At 44.3% G+C, this 19,693-nt stretch overlaps 2 protein-coding genes across 3 annotated transcripts in view; one reads left to right on the plus strand and one right to left on the minus strand.

The window, feature by feature from the left end:
* Nucleotides 1–1,839: 1,839 nt before the first annotated feature.
* Nucleotides 1,840–7,256, minus strand: LOC139371454 (large ribosomal subunit protein eL32-like). 2 transcript variants are annotated; one of them, XM_071111876.1, is made up of 4 exons: nt 7,137–7,256; nt 5,126–5,226; nt 2,938–3,119; nt 1,840–2,022 (listed from the first exon to the last, which is right to left on the minus strand). In XM_071111876.1, the coding sequence occupies exons 2-4, from the start codon at nt 5,219–5,221 to the stop codon at nt 1,893–1,895; spliced, it is 408 nt and encodes a 135-aa protein (XP_070967977.1). In that variant the 5' UTR covers nt 5,222–5,226; nt 7,137–7,256; the 3' UTR covers nt 1,840–1,892. The 2 variants fall into 2 exon arrangements, with proteins under 2 accessions (XP_070967977.1, XP_070967978.1); XM_071111877.1 differs by having other exon boundaries at nt 7,158–7,178.
* A 5,333-nt stretch (nt 7,257–12,589) lies between these two features.
* The window catches only part of LOC139371457 (ssu-2 homolog, tandem duplicate 1), a 33,518-nt gene continuing 26,414 nt past the window's right edge, over nt 12,590–19,693 (plus strand). The window contains exon 1 of the mRNA XM_071111883.1: nt 12,590–13,003. Coding sequence (XP_070967984.1) covers nt 12,976–13,003 — 28 coding nt within the window. The 5' untranslated portion in view covers nt 12,590–12,975. The remainder of the gene's footprint in view (nt 13,004–19,693) is intronic.

The following is a 19,693-nucleotide window of genomic DNA, read 5'->3' on the forward strand; positions in this document are numbered from 1 at the left end:
TTCGGCAGCAATTACAGCCTCGAGTCTTCTTGGGTATGACACTACAAGCTTGACACACCTGTATTTGGGGAGTTTCTCCCATTCTTCTCTGCAGATCCTCTCAAGCGCTGTCAAGTTGGATGGGGAGCGTCACTGCACAGCCATTTTCAGATCTCTCCAGAGATGTTTGATCAGGTTCAAGTCCGGGCTCTGACTGGGCCACTCAAGGACATTCAGACACTTGTACCGAAGCCACTCCTGCGTTGTCCTGTTGGAAGGTGAACCTTTGCCCCAGTCAGAGGCCCTGAGCGCTCTGGAGTAGGTTTTCATCAAGGATCTCTATATTTTGCTCCGTTCAATCTTTCCCCAGTCCCTGCCACCACCATGCTCCACTGTAGGGACGCTGTCAGACCATGCTCCACTGTAGGTACGCTGTCAGACCATGCTCCACTGTAGGGAAGCTGTCAGAGTGACCATCTGGTTCTTAGTCATCTCCCTGACCAAGGCCCTTCTCCCTGAATTGCTCAGTTTGGACGGGCGGCCGGCACTAGGAAGTCTTGGTGGTTCCAAAGTGTATTTATTGAAGCCCCCACTGTTCTTTGGGGGACTTTCAATGCTGCAGACATGTTTGGTGCCATTCTCCAGATCTGCCTCGTGACACAATCCCGTCTCTAACGGACAACTCCGTCGAACTCATGGCTTGGTTTTTGCACTGTCAACTGTGGGACCTTTTTATATAGGCAGATGTGTGCCTTTCCAAATCATGTCCAATAAATTACCACAGGTAGACCTACAATCAAGTTGTAGAAACATCTCAAGGAGGATCAATGGAAAACAGGATGCACCGGAGCTCAATTTCTACAAAGCAAATGGTCTGTATGTTTATTTTCAATACATTCGCAAAAATGTCTTAAAACCTGTTTTCACTTAGTCATGGATTTATTTTTGAATCCGTTTCAGACTAAGGTTGTAATACTGACGCAGGGTTCCCCAACTAGCGTCCCCCGAGTGGCTTTATTTTGCATTTATTGTTGGACATTAAAAACTCAAATCTAATTTATAAAGCCCTTTTTACATCAGCCACCAGGAAATCAGCTCCAAGTGATTTTAATTTTGTAAACCGGTTCCAAGTATTCCCACGCAGAGAGAAACACAAGATTATATATAAACGTAGGCAAAGTTTGAAATATATCTGTTAGGACTTCTTGCGGTCAATGTGCAGTCTGCTAATTAATTTTGGGATTACGTTCCCGGCCCCCCAACCATCTGATCAACATACTTTGTATTTTTTTTTTGTAATTGGCCTGCAGCTGAATCTAGCTGATGATCACAGCCTTTGAGCCATCATAATGCATTAAGACCCCCTAATATATCACACTGAAGCCATTATAATGCATTATGACCCCCCCACCCTAAAGCCATTTTAATGCATTAAGACCCCCCACCCTAATATATCACACTAAAGCCATTATAAGGCATTATGACCCCCCACCCCCTAATATATCACACTAAAGCCATTATAATGCATTAAGACCCCCCACCCTAATATATCACACTAAAGCCATAATGCATTATGACTCCCCCCCACCCTAATATATCACACTAAAGCCATTATAATGCATTATGACCCCCCACCCCCTAATATATCACACTAAAGCCATTATAATGCATTATGATCCCCCACCCTAATATCACACTAAGCCCTAAAGCCATTATAATGCATTATGACCCCCCACCCTAATATATCACACTAAAGCCATAATGCATTACGACCCCCCCCCACCCTAATATCACCCTAAGGCCATTATAATGCATTATGACCCCAACCATATCATAAACAGGCAAATACAGTAAATACTATTGACAGGTGTATAGATCATTTATTGAACAAACAACAGAGCCGTGGTCCCAGATCACTCGTGTTCCTCGCTGCGTAGCCTGGCGTTGGGGTTGGTGATCTTGATGGCCAGCTGAGCTGCCCTCTCCACGATCAACTTCCTGTTCTTAGACGACACGTTGTGGGCTATCTCTGCAGCATGGGTCCTGTGGAGGGGAGATGGTTATAGTAACAAGACACAAGAGGGCAAAAGGGGAGATTTCATTTCTCTGGAAACAACTGGGATGTCATCAGGGTCAATTCAACTTCAATTCAGGAAGTAAACCACGAAATTCAAATTCCTCAATGCTTATTTAATTCAAATGGAATTAGACCCAACTAGATTTATAGGTCATTATACACAGGACATCTACTGGACACACATGCACAAGGGTTAATCCACATAGGAGGGTAGCGGTCTGTCTGCTTGACCAGGCTATTTAATTTCAGAATGTGAGCTATTGTGAGATCAGGCTAGGACACAAACATAAGCCAAAATGAAATATTGCACTTGAATGAACACCTCAAAATAATGAATAGGTTTCTAAGAAAAAAAGATTCACAAGACTTAGACAAACCAAACCATAACATTGCACCACATGCTGAACCATCCGTCTACTTTCTACCCCTGGGCTACGTTCAGTAGGCAACCCAAACGTTGTTCATGAACTGTCAGGAATAAATAAAGCCAACAGGACTCCTTATTATACATGTCTATTATACGAGTTGTATATAACATATTTACTACGGTGAATGTTCCACAAACGTGGTGCCCCGCTGAACGCAGCCCCGCTGAACGCAACCCCGCTGAGCTGAACGCAGCCCCGCTGAGCTGAACGCAGCCCCGCTGAGTTGAACGCAGCCCCGCTGAGCTGAACGCAGCCCCGCTGAGCTGAACGCAGCCCCGCTGAACGATCACAGGTGGGATTCCATTTCTGAACCCTTCTTGTCATGGATTTAACAATGCTGAAAAGCTCATCCAGTCAATGCTTACACCAACCCAATGCTTTTACAGCCGTGACGGGGGACAGCCCGAGTGTACACTTTCAGAGGAAGGAAGAAATAAATAAATCGGAACATACTTGTTGCTCATCATGAGGACCTCCAGCTCTCTGATGTTGTGCACCAGGAACTTCCTGAAGCCGGAGGGCAGCATGTGTTTGGTCTTCTTGTTGCTGCCGTAGCCAATGTTGGGCATCAGCATCTGGCCTTTGAAGCGCCGCCGCACCCTGTTGTCGATACCACGGGGTTTTCGCCAGTTTTGCTACAAAAAAGATAAAAACACAAGTGAGGCGAGTAGTAAGGCGATTATCCTGCAAATACAGTAGCCAGCTAGCGCGGTGACTGAACTGGTCAGGAAAGGGCGTAGGACAGTTCACTTGCCCCCTTCCTTATTAAAGACGCACTCCAGGATCTTAAAACACAAATTGGATTCGTAAAATACTAAAAATTGTAGGACATATCATACGGAATGGATGATGTAAAACAAGATTTTTTAAAAAAAAAAGGCCAACTTTTGGATTGCGAGCACCACTTTCAAAACTATTGGCTGAAATTAACCCCCCCCCCAGGGGTGTATCTTTAGCCTCATCAGTCCCGATGCATCTCCAGACCTTATATTTAGCCACACAATGAAGTGATTTGACCTTTTTCTGCTCAGGACAACAAGTAGGACACAAAACTATTTGACAAATCAGTTATATTCTTGCGTTTTGACGTAATCAAAAACCTGATCAAAATTAAATTTTATATGAATACAGTAAGTACGGAAATGGTTTGCTTAGTGGGAAATTAATAAACTAGTCAATGACAACAGCAACTATTTGAGCTTATTACAGTATTATAGACACTATGTTCTGGGATTTCCTATGATCTTCTATGTAGGGCGGCAGCGTAGCCCTAGTGGTTAGAGCGTTGGGTCAGTAACTGAAAGGTTGCTAGATCGAATCCCCCGAGCTGACAAGGTACAAAATCTGTCGTTCTGCTCCCTGAACAAGGCAGTTATAACCCACTGTTCCTAGACAAGTCATTGAAAAGAAGGATTTGTTATTTAATAACCGACCTGCCTCGTTAAATTAAGAGGTCAAATAAATGTTTAAAAAACAACCTTTTACCTTCCTAACGACTTGTGTAGCTTTCGAGTGAAATAAAGCTGAACATGTCTCAGCGTTTCAAACGTTTTAAATAGTTTGTAGCTCAAACCAGTCGGACTCTACTTCCGCCTCCGTTATTCAGACCAATCACACGTTTAAAAGGGACTAGAAACCCAAACAGGCGTCGTGTGTGTGTGTGGGGGGGCACATTGGGTTAAGGAAACAGCAGCACTAACAAGTGTCACTTTCAGAGATCGCTCTTCATTTGAAAAAAAAAAGTATGTTCCAGACCTCAACAACATCTGGGTCATGTTCATTAGACACCAAAACAGAAGAAAAACTGACACAGGAAGGAACTACCGGAATTTGTCCAATAAGAACCACTTGTTTTCCATGTGCCCTAACGCAGTGGTTTTCAAACCTCTCCATCAGGGAGGACCCCAAAACACGATTTTGTTGAAGCCCTAAACTAGCTCACTGATTTACCTAATCAAGAGCTTGATGATTATGAAATGAGGTGTGGTGGCTGCGGAACAGTTTAAATAACATGGAACGGCTGGGGAGTCGAGGAGAGGTTGTAAAACACCTATCCTAATGAATACAACCCTGGGGAGTCGAGAGGTTGTAAAACACCTATCCTAATGAATACAACCCTGGGGAGTCGAGGTTGTAAAACGCCTACCCTAATGAATACAACCCTGGGGAGTCGAGGTTGTAAAACGCCTACCCTAATGAATACAACCCTGGGGAGTCGAGGTTGTAAAACGCCTACCCTAATGAATACAACCCTGGGGAGTCGAGTCGAGGTTGTAAAACGCCTACCCTAATGAATACAACCCTGGGGAGTCGAGGTTGTAAAACGCCTACCCTAATGAATACAACCCTGGGGAGTCGAGGTTGTAAAACACCTACCCTAATGAATACAACCCTGGGGAGTCGAGGTTGTAAAACGCCTACCCTAATGAATACAACCCTGGGGAGTCGAGTCGAGGTTGTAAAACGCCTACCCTAATGAATACAACCCTGGGGAGTCGAGGTTGTAAAACGCCTACCCTAATGAATACAACCCTGGGGATTCAAGGAGCGGTTGTAAAACGCCTACCCTAATGAATACAACCCTGGTTCAGCCCATTAACGTAGCAAAGATTAATTATATAGCGGCCAACATCAACCGTACCTTGACTTTGACATAGCGGTCCGACTGATGTCTGATGAACTTCTTCACCCTCTTCTTGACGATCTTGGGCCTTTTCAGAGGCCTCAACGCTGCCATGTTGCCTGGAGGAACAGAAACAGTCCGTTAGCAGTACCCGGGAGGAAGCAAGTCTTTTATTAGCTACCCACAGGTGTTGTTAGCCAAGTGTCTCGTTTGAGACCAGCTACTACTCATTGAGGCATCAGGTAACCTAGCGTTTAGAGGCAGGTCGGTAAACGGAGGGTTGCCAGTTTGAATCCCAGGTCTGAAAGGAAAACTCCTGCTGGATGTGAGGTGGCAACCGAGGGGTTGCTGGAATCAAAGTCTAGATGTCATTGTCTGTCGTTGTGCCCTTGAGCATGAGACCTAACCCCCCCAACACATCAACTGCTCCTCGGGAGCCCTAGCTGCTGTTGAGTCTGCAACGACCGGATGTTCCGGTTTTCAGGGGAAATGTAACGAGCCTGTGACACGACTTCAGCGTTTGGACATTGACGGGATTGGTTGAACAGTGCAGAAAAGAAAAACACAGCTTTTCTTCTTGTCAAGACCAGTACATATGCCTGACACGTTAGGTTAGGCCCCAGTGTAACGGGTTAGGCCCCAGTGTAACGGGTTGGGCCCCAGTGTAACAGGTTGGGCCCCAGTGTAACGGCCCCAGTGTAACAGGTTAGGCCCCAGTGTAACGGGTTAGGCCCCAGTGTAACGGCCCCAGTGGAACAGGTTAGGCCCCAGTGTAACGGCCCCAGTGGAACAGGTTAGGCCCCAGTGTAACGGCCCCAGTGGAACAGGTTAGGCCCCAGTATAACAGCCCCCCACCCCCAACCTGTTTTGTGTGTGTCTTTCCTGTGGTTAGGATAAAAGCTGAAGTCAATTAGGTTAGCAACGCAAAATAGCTTAATGTAGCCACCTCGATGCATTCAGCTAGGCTAGCAGGCTACCTTTATTGGTTGGCTGGGTTCGTTCGCGTTATATTGACTAATTAGTCAAAAAAAATAAAAAAATGGATTACCTTTATTAAACTAGGCAAGTCAAGAACAAATTCTCATTTACAATGACGGCCTACCCCGGACAAACCCTAACGATAATGGGCCAATTGTGCGTCGTCCTGTGGTACTCCCAATCAAATGTTATTTGTTACATGCACCGACTATAGTGTATGTAGACTGTGTGTAGACCTCACAGTGAAATGCTTACTTACAAGCCCTTAACCAACAATGCAGTTAAGAAAAATACCTCAAAAGGGAAAAGATAAAAGTAACAAATGTAAGGAATCGAACCAGGGGTCTGTAGTGACGCCTCTAGCAGAGATGCGGCGCTTTAGACCGCTGCGCCACTCAGGAGCCCAAAATCATCATGTATAGTATTCCTCAAAAACACTGGTCACTGTGTGTGTAGGTTTAGCGTATGAAATGACTGCCAATTGTTCTCTTGAACGCAAACTCTTCCAGCCACACAATAAAAAGGTATCTTGCTAGCCAATTCCCCCCAAGTTGACTCGTTAATATACCCGCATCATTTGTAACAACTTGTTCATGTTGATGTGCAGTGTTTCACGCTTCAGTAGAGATATTTGAGGCGAAAGGACAAAAGCGCCGCAAACTGCTGTGATCACAGACATGATGGGACAGCCACGTCCCTTTAGTTGACAGCTATATGGTCTCAGAAAACGAAACCGCCTAGTTTCCCCAACTTTTAGTTACGTGTGGTCAAACCCATAGACCGAATACACTAGCATATATAATTTGGACAACTATGGATCTGCAACAACAACAACAACAAAAAAATAGACCCGTCGCTGCTTGTAGAGTTAAATAACGTTAGCGGCTACTTTTAAACATCATTTGGTCGGACATTGCAGTGTCCAATGTGCCCGTCTTTATAACAACCACACATTTACAATAACGATAAAATATATAATGAATATCGTTGATTTTAATGGATTAAATTGATATAATTATAACGATGCTGTCAGATTGTCACGTTCACTTACGGTTCGGTCTCGTATGCCTACCTGGAGGCAGATGAAGGAAAGAGGGTGGAGATTGTTCTTCCTTCCTCTTCCGTGTCTTTCAAACAAATATTTAAATAACTAAACCAAGATAGATCACACCCTGTCGTTTCCAATGGAAATAAATGAGTCCTAGTGGGCAGAGCCAAACACGAGCTAGTGAGATTCTATTGGCTCGTTCTAGTATTATTTGCATATTTTCGTTAGGTTCCCTCTACTCTACTCTACTCCTCTAGAGGCGTTCCGCCTCTACTCTGTGAAGTGTGCATATGTAATAAATCTATTCGCCTTCCCACTTCTCGTAAACAACGCGATTTTTTACAACTTTGGCAAAGGGTAAATTCTTCAAAACGTAGCCCACTCTGTTCATAACAGATTTCTAGGTTTTGGAAATAAAAAACTGTGTTGAGATCAAATGTTTCATCGATTAGAAAATGTGCAGATTGTCGGACGAAATCCATCTGCCATCATCTTCCACTGCTGGCCACATGGCTACCATATTTGGTAGTGGGTGGAAACGCCAAGCGGATGCTTCACATTTATACATCCAGTGAAATATCTGTCACATTGTTCTATCTGTGACTAAACTTCTTCTATGGGTTTTATGGCGGACTACAACCCTGAAACGTGTATTGCCGCCACCAACTGGACGGGTTGAAAAAAACAAGGCAAAACAAAAATCAATTCGTGATAGGGGAAAACTAACTTATCCTGGACCTCCTCTCCACCTTGGCAGTGCGATTAATTACCACAGCTATAAAGGCCACAATGTCCACCTTAATAACCTTTAAAATATCAGGGTCCTGCTGGTGAAATGGAACCCCTGTAGCCTGCAGTGAAGGCCTATCCACTTTAACCACGTCCAAAAGCTATACAGTGATCACACTGCATTGGTTTTGGGATAAATGCTATGACTATGCAGTTTATATACCCCAACTGCACTTGAGTAGGGATGAGACTCAGAAGAACAGCTAGACTCTAGACTCTTCACTCTTCAACATCGACTTCCCATGAGACGCCAGATATCACCCCCTTGTTTCCGAAGAGATACGACACGACACGACACATCAAACTTCTTAACTCAGGTGAGATGCAACACACGTTATTTTCTGATCCGCAGCAATACAACAACAACAACAACAACCGAAACGAGGCCGTCTCTCGTGATCCTTACAGCCTTCTCTTAACCCAGCACTTTCTCCACCAGTTTGGGATGTCTCAAATGGAATCACTCAAGAATGGTCATCCGACCAACTGCTCCTCATTAACAAACCGTACTCCTAGAAGATACGAAGGGACATTCTCAGCACTGTACACTACTTCGCTGTGTTTTCCCATTCTTTTGGACAATATTCCAATTCTCCTCGATTCTCCTGCCATTAGATTCCCAATCCGCATCAGCGTCCACTTCCTCCATCTTTCCTCTCACTGATCACCTCAGTCCGTTGTAGTTGACATGGCGGAGATTTACCGGCGGTCGGCATTCAATATGTTGCATTACCGCCCCCAACTGAACTATAGCACAAAGTAACACTTTGTGATACAAAATGGGGAATTGGAGAATTTTTTAAATATAAAACAATATTTTTAATTACCCTTCCCAACTAGCCCTACACTCATTTAAAAACCCACTACCCCATTCCACTACTTTGACCCTATCTGCTCCTGCACTATGCCAGCGGTCTGGGAGGACGGGACACCGCCACTAAACACACCCTAGAACTCTTCTGAAGTCAAATCTCATACACCCACATACTTCTCTGCAGCTGCCACCATATTGTCTGTGATTTACATTCCATTTCTGTGGTACAGTTGATAACCATTGCTATGAACACTAAGAAGCCAACCTTACTGAAGCAAACATCACTCGTTTGTCTATATCTCTGTGCTGGCACAGATGTATTACTCACAGCGATCCTCTCAGGATCCTTGACCCTTGACCCATCCTCCTCCACTTTCTTCACTGCCTCAGCATACCAACCTCTGCACTTCTCTGACTACCTCAACCCACCTCTCTCGCGACAGACACTTCCGATCCCCAGCAACATGGGCACCCCTACAGTTGAGACACAACTGTATCCACCAAAACTACACAATCCTCTGTCCCATGCCCTCCTGCACACTCCACACATCTTGGAATCTCCCTCTTACACACGACTGCAACATTACCATCAACGTTGCACCTGAAACAGTGCAGTTGATTCTGCACAAAAGCTTTAACAGGAAAACTGATATACTAACATGACTCTCACAGACCTGTAACTTCTTTAAGAGGCTCCTCAGTGGTCTTGTATGTCTTCCATTTCCTATTAATTGCTCCCACAGTTGATTTCTTCAAACCAAGCTGCTTACCTATTGCAGATTCAGTCTTCCCAGCCTGGTGCAGGTCTACAATTTTGTTTCTGGTGTCCTTTGACAGCTCTGTGGTCTTGGCCATAGTGGAGTTTGGAGTGTGACTCTTAGAGGTTGTGGACAGGTGTCTTTTATACTGATAACAAGTTCAAACAGGTGCCATGAATACAGGTAACGAGTGGAGGACAGAGGAGCCTCTTAAAGAAGAAGTTACAGGTCTGTGAGAGCCAGAAATCTTGCTTGTTTGTAGGTGACCAAATACTTATTTTCCACCATAATTTGCAAATAAATTCATTAAAAATCCTACAATGTGATTTTCTGGATTTTTTTTCTCATTTTGTCTGTCATAGTTGAAGTGTACCTATGATGAAAATTACAGGCCTCTCTCATCTTTTTCAGTGGGAGAACTTGCACAATTGGTGGCTGACTAAATACTTTTTTTGCCCCACTGTGTATATATATATATATATATATATATATATATATATATATAAAAATAGTTTTTGCCACCATCATTATTCGCCTCTAGCCTCTCACTACAATTGTTTTTTGTGAGTAAAATCCCTGTTTTTGCACCTAAGGCCTATTCTTTGCCTTCTGACTGCCTGCCTACTAGAACATTCTATATTCTGAATCAGGGGAGGATGGAGAACTATCAACACTTCTTTTCTTTAAAGTTTGTATATAAAAAAAAAAGATTTAAATATATGTTTTTATGCACACAAAAAAAGGGTGTTGATTGATCTCCAGCCTCCGCTAATTCAGAATATTTACATGTTTTATTTGACATGACATTCTTGGTTCAAAAACTATTGACGAGAGAACCAAATATACGATATAAAACACATTTTACCTCGGTATACCGGACCATATACCTATCCGCTCTCTAAAAAGTCGGGTAGGCCTAAACAACATTTCCCTGTGGAGATTTTGTCTAATTTCGAGCAGTTGAAGGACAAACCACACAGACAACTGTAAGTTTAAATTTAATTTTATTCAATATTCTGGCTTGTAGGGAACATTTACACAATTATTATTATTTCTAGCATTAGTTTCAGGCTGTATGTATCAATTAATTGTGTATTACAGCCTGATTAATCAGACTCCCTGCCTGACCGCAAGACACCTTTTCACATTGTGATTCCTTTTTATTCTATTCTAGTATAGTGTTTTAGTATTCTACTATTGTAATTAAGCAATAAGGCCTGAGGAGGTGTGGTATATGGTCAATATACTACGGCTAAGGGCTGTTCTTCTGTTTGACACAACGCTGAGTGCCTGGACACAGCCCTTAGCCGTGGTATATTGACCACATACCGTACCACAACCCCCCGAGGTGCCTTATTGCTGTTATAAACTGGTTATCAACTTTACATTTATTTAACTAGGCAAATCAGTTAAGAACAAATTCTTATGTACAATGATGGCCTACCAGAAGGCAAAATACCTCCTGCGGGGATGGGGGCTGGGATTTTTTATTTTTTATTAATACATAAATAAATATAGGACAAACACACATCACGACAAGAGAGACCTAAAGACAACAACATAGCAAGGCAGCAACACATGACAACACAGCATGGTAGCAACTAGAGGTCGACTGATTATGATTTTTCAACGCCGATACCGATTATTCTGCCGATTAAAAAAAAAAGAAGTGTAATAATAACAATTACAACAATACTGAATGAACACTAATTTTAACTTAATATAATACATCAATAAAATCTATTTAGCATCAAGTAAATAATGAAACATGTTCAATTTGGTTTAAATAATGCAAAAACAAAGTGTTGGAGAAGAAAGTAAAAGTGCAATATGTGCCACGTAAAAAAGCTAACGTTTCAGTTCCTTGCTCGTAACATGAGAACATATGAAAGCTGGTGGTTCCTTTTAACATGAGTCTTCAATATTCCCAGGTAAGAAGTTTTAGGTTGTAGTTATTATAGGAATTATAGGACTATTTCCCTCTATACCATTTGTATTTCATTAACCTTTGACTATTGGATGTTCTGATAGGCACTTCAGTATTGCCAGTGTAACAGTATAGCTTCCGTCTCTCCTAGCTCCTACCTGGGCTCGAACCAGGAACACAACGACAACAGCCACCATCGAAGCAGCGTTACCCTTGCAGAGCAAGGGGAACAACTACTAGAAGGCTCAGAGCGAATGACGTTTGAAACGCTATTAGTGCACGCTAACTAGCTAGCCATTTCACATTGGTTACACCAGCCTAATCTCGGGAGTTGATAGGCTTGAAGTCATAAACAGCGTAATGTTTGACGATTGTTATGAAAACTTGAAATCGGCCCTAATTAATCGGCCATTCCGATTAAATTCATAAAAACAACATGGTAGCGACACAACATGGTAGCAACACAACATTGTAGCAACACAACATTGTATGTAGCAACACAACATTGTAGCAACACAACATAAACACAACATTGTAGCAACACAAAACATGGTACAAACATTATTGGGCACAGACAACAGCACAAAGGGCAAGAAGGTAGAGACAACAATACATCACACAAAGCGACCCAGTGATGTACAACAGTACAAATAAATGTTTTGTCATACTCTGATATACCACGGCTTTCAGACAATCAGCATTCAGGGCTCAAACCACCCAGTTTATAATCTAGTGTAAACTATGGTTAAAAATTCCATTAAGTATTTATTACCTGTTGACGTTGCATGAAACTGAATCACTGTTCGGATAACGGCCCAGAGGCTCAATGTGTCGTGTCGACCTCCTGTGGTTGTGGATGATATACTGTATATCCTCGGTCTTATCTAGAGTACAGTACTGGAACGCCCTGTGTCTGATATAGCCTCTCCTCGGTCTGATCTAGAGTACAGTACAGGAACTCCCTGTGTCTGATATAGCCTCTCCTCGGTCTGATCTGGAGTACAGTACAGGAACTCCCTGTATCTGATATAGCCTCTCCTCGGTCTGATCTAGAGTACAGTACAGGAACTCCCTGTATCTGATATAGCCTCTCCTCGGTCTGATCTAGAGTACAGTACAGGAACTCCCTGTATCTGGTATAGCCTCTCCTCGGTCTGATCTAGAGTACAGTACCGGAACGCCCACCACTACACTGAACATGCTCGTCCGGAGTGCGTGAGAGCACACTGCGAAGAGGATAGAATAGAGAAACCAAAACTCTTCAACTCAGAAAATGTACTCTATGGAAGATAGCAAATGTTTTTTTTATGAACCCCGTCGAATGTTGGAGCAAAGTAATTATATGCCAGTTTTGTAAAAACAAAATCTATTTTTTCCCCGGGCGTGGTTTGCACTCAGCATTCCTTGATACATGTCATGTGACCGAGGATTAATTTAAACAGTACATTAAAAGGGGCTGGAATAGGGTCAGGTTTAGAGAAAGTCCGTCGTGCTTCTTATGCAGTATAGCCTGCCTAAGTGTGTTTAGATAGTTTGAAATAAACAAACCAGGGTATGGACGAGAAGGATGACGAACAGCTTGGTGAGTTTCGTTTTTTGTTGTTGTAATTTACTACAAGAAAGTTAAAGTGGACATTTGGACATCTCCTAGTGCAGTGGTTCCCAACCAGGGGTACTTGGCATATGAACGGGGGAGCTTGAGAAGACTCGTGAGACCATAGGCCTAATGTTAAAATGTACATAAGGGGGTACGTCGGGCAAAGCAAAATTCAGTTGGTGGTACAGTAACTGGAAAAGGTTGGGAACCACGGTCCTAGGGCATGTTTCCCCAATAGGCAACCCTTTATTTGCCCCCCCCCCCCCCTCAAGCTTTCTGACGCCCCCAAATTAAAAGTATGTAAATTCATCAGGAATATCAGATCAAATATATTTTAATTCAGTATTTCGACGCATAAATACATATTTATACTGTGTGTAGGCCGATGTATTTTCTGTCAACGGACAAACATAAAATCGATAAATCAATCAACAGAGAGGCATATGTAATCAAGGTTTGAAAAGATTATGTTTTCTGTATCTGTTTGGGATTCTTGCGGTCAATTTTGCAGTGTAGCCTACAAAATCATTCATAACGCCACGTTTTCATCCAGAGTTTTTATGCGAGTAAATCCATACCCTATAAAGACAAATCATGACAGCCCTGATGGAAACAAGACGTTACTGTACAATTTTATAAACAGATCATTTGTTCGTTCGTCATGGTGGGATCTGTTTGTGTCGGTAAAATGTATTATGCGCAAGTCCACGTGATGAGATGATTATTATGGATAAGAGCGAGAATATTAGAATTTGTCAAACTGCAGTCAAGTGTTGATAATCACGTCACCAGAATAAGTCCCTCAATATTTTTCGGAAAGCAGCGTCAGACTCAACACCCTATACTTTCACAACCACTTCAAATTCATCATCATTTATTTCATCTGTATCCTAATAAACTTCATGGTTTGCCAAGTTGTAGTGGGACGACCACATACCAAATCACCGCGTGACTCCAAATGTACCCTATACTTTCACAACCACTTCAAATTCATCATCATTTATTTCATCTGTATCCTAATAAACTTCATGGTTTGCCAAGTTGTAGTGGGACGACCACATACCAAATCACCGCGTGACTCCAAATGTACTTAGTTTGTTGTTATTGCTATTATATCAATATTTACGCGTAAAGACATTTCCACCGCCATTTCGCGCATAATTAATTTTACCGATACAAAAATCTCCCACTATGTCGAACTAACAAATTATGTCGGAATTTATACAATTGTACTGAAACTATTTGTTTCCATTACAGCTGTTTTTATATTCGGTATGACTTTACTCGCATAAAAACAGTGAATGGAAAGGTGGGTACCACCCGGGTTTCAATCCAAACGTTTTATGCTAGTAAAATGTACATGTGTGATAAAACGTTTGACAACATGCCTGATGGAAACGGCTAATATGTCGCTGAACGTTCCAATGTCGACAAAACAGAATAAACTCGACAAGGTGGGATACGATGCGAATTCCCCCCTTTAAGGGTGCCCATGAGGTCTCTTAACTTCATTATGGATATCAATCAATATAACAGCCTTTTTTTGTGGAGTTAAATGCATTCCTCCATCCAGTTTCATGCGTGTGTAAGGTATTTTTGCCTGTGTGCGTAGTGAGTGTGTCGACTATTATGTTTCCAAATTGAATTTCAGTGACGTCTCCAAGGGCTTCTCCTCGTGTAGCCTTGCGTGGTGTTTTGTGTTGGCTTTTCCAAGCAGACCATTTTTTTGTTTTATCATAACAGTTATTCTTATTAACGTGTATCTACAGACAGTATCCCATTTAGATTAGTTGCTCGATCCAGCCTCGTCAATCAACTAATTTTACGATTCAGTTTTTTTTTTTTTCATTTGTTTGAGTGAAAGGATATGCCACACCTCACCATGTTCTATTATAAACTTGGTATTTGTTCACCTATTATGGGACTGTTCCTACACTGTAGGTACAGTAATCAAACATTCGTTTCTTTCCAGGACTAGCGTAGAGTCTATTTGCGTACTGTGCCATTGTTATTGAGAAGCATTGAGCAGTGCTCTGCCATGAGAGCTGGGCAAATGAATGTAGTCACTAGTAGGCCTAATGACTAGTTGAGTAGTTTTAGTAGACTAGCTACTTGTAATCATTTGTTCTTAAACTGACTTGCCTAGTTAAATAAAGGTTAAAAAAAACAAAACAATTGTGGGTAGTAGCTAGTTCTGCTTTTTCCTTGTATACAGTAGGCCTACATCCTCTTGGTTTTATGCTTTCAGAAGACCCATCCATGTCCATTCTATTGGATTGTCGTAACAAGATGCAAGCCCCCCCTCCCTCCCTCCCCCACCCCACCCTACCCTACCCTACATTACCGCTCTCTGTCTCTGTGATGCATTCTAGGTACATTGTCTGAATGCTAATCAAGCTTATACATTCCATGCTTGTCCTGCCACCATTCATTATCAGTGTGTTCATCTAGGCCTAAATCATGGCGTTAGCAATGCCAAGGTCACGGGTTCAACTCCCGCAGGGATCACACGTACACATACTAAATACCTATGACCATTTCGCCCTTACTGTACATTTTACATTGACATTTGAGTCATTTAGCAGACTCTGATCCAGAGCCACTACAGTAGTGAGTCATTTAGCACACTCTCATCCAGACCCACTACAGTAGTGAGTCATTTAGCAGGCTCTCTTATCCAGAGACACTACAGTAGTGAGTCATTTAGCAGACTCTCTTATCCAGAGACACTACAGTAGTGAGTCATTTAGCAGACTCTCTGATCCAGAGACACTACAGTAGTGAGTCATTTAGCAGACTCTCTGATCCACTACAGTAGTGAGTCATTTAGCAGACTCTCTGATCCAGAGCCACTACAGTAGTGAGTCATTTAGCAGACTCTCTGATCCAGAGCCACTACAGTAGTGAGTCATTTAGCAGACTCTCTGATCCAGAGCCACTACAGTAGTGAGTAATTTAGCAGACTCTCTGATCCAGAGACACTACAGTAGTGAGTCATTTAGCAGACTCTCTTATCCAGAGACACTACAGTAGTGAGTCATTTAGCAGACTCTCTGATCCACTACAGTAGTGAGTCATTTAGCAGACTCTCTGATCCAGAGCCACTACAGTAGTGAGTCATTTAGCAGACTCTCTGATCCAGAGCCACTACAGTAGTGAGTCATTTAGCAGACTCTCTGATCCAGAGCCACTACAGTAGTGAGTAATTTAGCAGGCTCTCTGATCCAGAGCCACTACAGTAGTGAGTAATTTAGCAGGCTCTCTGATCCAGAGACACTTACAGTAGTGAGTCATTTAGCAGACTCTCTTATCCAGAGACAATATGACTGCCTTACCAAGCAAAAAAGGCAGTAACTGCTTATAATGTGGAACTGAGAAAAATGGCTTTTATTTACCTTGGTTTTCACAGTAACTTTATCCAGTTACTGCTAACATGACCCCCATTTTCTCCTGAACACAATACAATAGAGACATGATTAAGCATGTATTTAATGTAGAAAAAATGACATTAACTCATTTTAGACCAAATAAGCAGTTACTGCCTTTTTGCTTGGTAGGGCAGTACAGTAGTGAGTCATTTAGCAGACTCTCTGATCCACTACAGTAGTGAGTCATTTAGCAGACTCTCTGATCCAGAGACACTTACAGTAGTGAGTCATTTAGCAGACTCTCTGATCCACTACAGTAAAAATCAAATCAAATCAAATCATTGCAGTAGGGACTCATTCAGCAGACTCTCTGATCCACTACAGTAGGGACTCATTCAGCAAACTCTCTGATCCACTACAGTAGGGACTCATTCAGCAGACTCTCTGATCCAGAGACACTTACAGTAGGGAGTCATTTTTACACTTGTTTCATGCTGTACTGTAAGTTGTTTTGGATAAAGGCCTCTGCTAAGTGACATATATATATCACCTATAATCTTAAACTCCCATCTCATAACAGTGCAAGGGAAACTGCTTCTCATTGGTATTTCTATAGACTGGTGACTGTATTGTGTTCAGTGACACCAATGGCCAGCCTGTAGTATATTTAGCCCTGTACGCTGGTACATTCAAAACTAACAATTGGAAGTAATGGGAAAAGCCCACATATGAATACTTCTGTAATACACATGGACTGTAATCCCAAACGACACCCTATTCTTTCACACCTTTTTTTAAACAGGACCCATAGAGCTCTGTTGAAAAGTAGTGCCACTACATAGGGAAAAGGTGGTGCTGTGTAGTGCTCATGGTCAATGGAATGAAAAGGGCTGTCTTCTGGTGCACGAAGACAAAGCCACCACTCGATCACAGGTTCCTGAGTGGCACCGTGTTGATGGTGTCTGGGCCCTACAGGTTCCTGAGTGGCACCGTGTTGATGGTGTCTGGGCCCTACAGGTTCCTGAGTGGCACCGTGTTGATGGTGTCTGGGCCCTACAGGTTCCCGAGTGGCACCGTGTTGATGGTGTCTGGGCCCTACAGGTTCCTGAGTGGCACCGTGTTGATGGTGTCTGGGCCCTACAGGTTCCTGAGTGGCACCGTGTTGATGGTGTCTGGGCCCTACAGGTTCCTGAGTGGCACCGTGTTGATGGTGTCTGGGCCCTACAGGTTCCTGAGTGGCACCGTGTTGATGGTGTCTGGGCCCTACAGGTTCCTGAGTGGCACCATGTTGTGTTGATGGTGTCTGGGCTCTACAGGTTCCTGAGTAGCACCATGTTGATGGTGTCTGGACCCTACAGGTTCCTGAGTGGCACCGTGTTGATGGTGTCTGGGCCCTACAGGTTCCTGAGTGGCACCGTGTTGATGGTGTCTGGGCCCTACAGGTTCCTGAGTGGCACCATGTTGTGTTGATGGTGTCTGGGCCCTACAGGTTCCTGAGTGGCACCATGTTGATGGTGTCTGGGCCCTACAGGTTCCCGAGTAGCACCGTGTTGATGGTGTCTGGGCCCTACAGGTTCCTGAGTGGCACCATGTTGATGGTGTCTGGGCCCTACAGGTTCCTGAGTAGCACCATGTTGATGGTGTCTGGACCCTACAGGTTCCCGAGTGGCACCATGTTGATGGTGTCTGGGCCCTACAGGTTTCTGAGTGGCACCATGTTGTGTTGATGGTGTCTGGGCCCTACAGGTTCCTGAGTGGCACCATGTTGATGGTGTCTGGGCCCTACAGGTTTCTGAGTGGCACCATGTTGTGTTGATGGTGTCTGGGCCCTACAGGTTCTTGAGTGGCACCATGTTGATGGTGTCTGGGCCATACAGGTTCCTGAGTGGCACCATGTTGTTTTAATGGTGTCTGGACCCTACAGGTTCCTGAGTAGCATCATGTTGATGGTGTCTGGGCCCTACAGGTTCCTGAGTAGCATCATGTTGATGGTGTCTGGGCCCTACAGGTTCCTGAGTAAGCACCATGTTAATGGTGTCTGGGCCCTACAGGTTCCTGAGTGGCACCGTGTTGATGGTGTCTGGGCCCTACAGGTTCCTGAGTGGCACCGTGTTGATGGTGTCTGGGCCCTACAGGTTCCTGAGTGGCACCGTGTTGATGGTGTCTGGGCCCTACAGGTTCCTGAGTGGCACCGTGTTGATGGTGTCTGGGCCCTACAGGTTCCCGAGTGGCACCGTGTTGATGGTGTCTGGGCCCTACAGGTTCCTGAGTGGCACCGTGTTGATGGTGTCTGGGCCCTACAGGTTCCTGAGTGGCACCGTGTTGATGGTGTCTGGGCCCTACAGGTTCCTGAGTGGCACCGTGTTGATGGTGTCTGGGCCCTACAGGTTCCCGAGTGGCACCGTGTTGATGGTGTCTGGGCCCTACAGGTTCCTGAGTGGCACCGTGTTGATGGTGTCTGGGCCCTACAGGTTCCTGAGTGGCACCGTGTTGATGGTGTCTGGGCCCTACAGGTTCCTGAGTGGCACCGTGTTGATGGTGTCTGGGCCCTACAGGTTCCTGAGTGGCACCGTGTTGATGGTGTCTGGGCCCTACAGGTTCCTGAGTGGCACCATGTTGTGTTGATGGTGTCTGGGCTCTACAGGTTCCTGAGTAGCACCATGTTGATGGTGTCTGGACCCTACAGGTTCCTGAGTGGCACCGTGTTGATGGTGTCTGGGCCCTACAGGTTCCTGAGTGGCACCGTGTTGATGGTGTCTGGGCCCTACAGGTTCCTGAGTGGCACCATGTTGTGTTGATGGTGTCTGGGCCCTACAGGTTCCTGAGTGGCACCATGTTGATGGTGTCTGGGCCCTACAGGTTCCCGAGTAGCACCGTGTTGATGGTGTCTGGGCCCTACAGGTTCCTGAGTGGCACCATGTTGATGGTGTCTGGGCCCTACAGGTTCCTGAGTAGCACCATGTTGATGGTGTCTGGGCCCTACAGGTTCCTGAGTGGCACCGTGTTGATGGTGTCTGGGCCCTACAGGTTCCCGAGTGGCACCGTGTTGATGGTGTCTGGGCCCTACAGGTTCCTGAGTGGCACCGTGTTGATGGTGTCTGGGCCCTACAGGTTCCTGAGTGGCACCGTGTTGATGGTGTCTGGGCCCTACAGGTTCCTGAGTGGCACCGTGTTGATGGTGTCTGGGCCCTACAGGTTCCCGAGTGGCACCGTGTTGATGGTGTCTGGGCCCTACAGGTTCCTGAGTGGCACCGTGTTGATGGTGTCTGGGCCCTACAGGTTCCTGAGTGGCACCGTGTTGATGGTG

Source organism: Oncorhynchus clarkii, chromosome 17 (assembly GCF_045791955.1).
Source record: "Oncorhynchus clarkii lewisi isolate Uvic-CL-2024 chromosome 17, UVic_Ocla_1.0, whole genome shotgun sequence".
Lineage (NCBI taxonomy): Eukaryota > Metazoa > Chordata > Actinopteri > Salmoniformes > Salmonidae > Oncorhynchus > Oncorhynchus clarkii.

Excerpts from the sequence above, each read along its gene's own strand:
- LOC139371454 (XM_071111876.1), bottom strand. The coding sequence starts at position 5,221 with ATGGCAGCGTTGAGGCCTCTGAAAAGGCCCAAGATCGTCAAGAAGAGG. Across the intron at positions 3,120-5,125 it reads ACCGCTATGTCAAAGTCAAG|CAAAACTGGCGAAAACCCCG; the intron begins GTACGGTTGATG and ends TCTTTTTTGTAG. Across the intron at positions 2,023-2,937 it reads GTCCTCATGATGAGCAACAA|GACCCATGCTGCAGAGATAG; the intron begins GTATGTTCCGAT and ends TCCCCTCCACAG.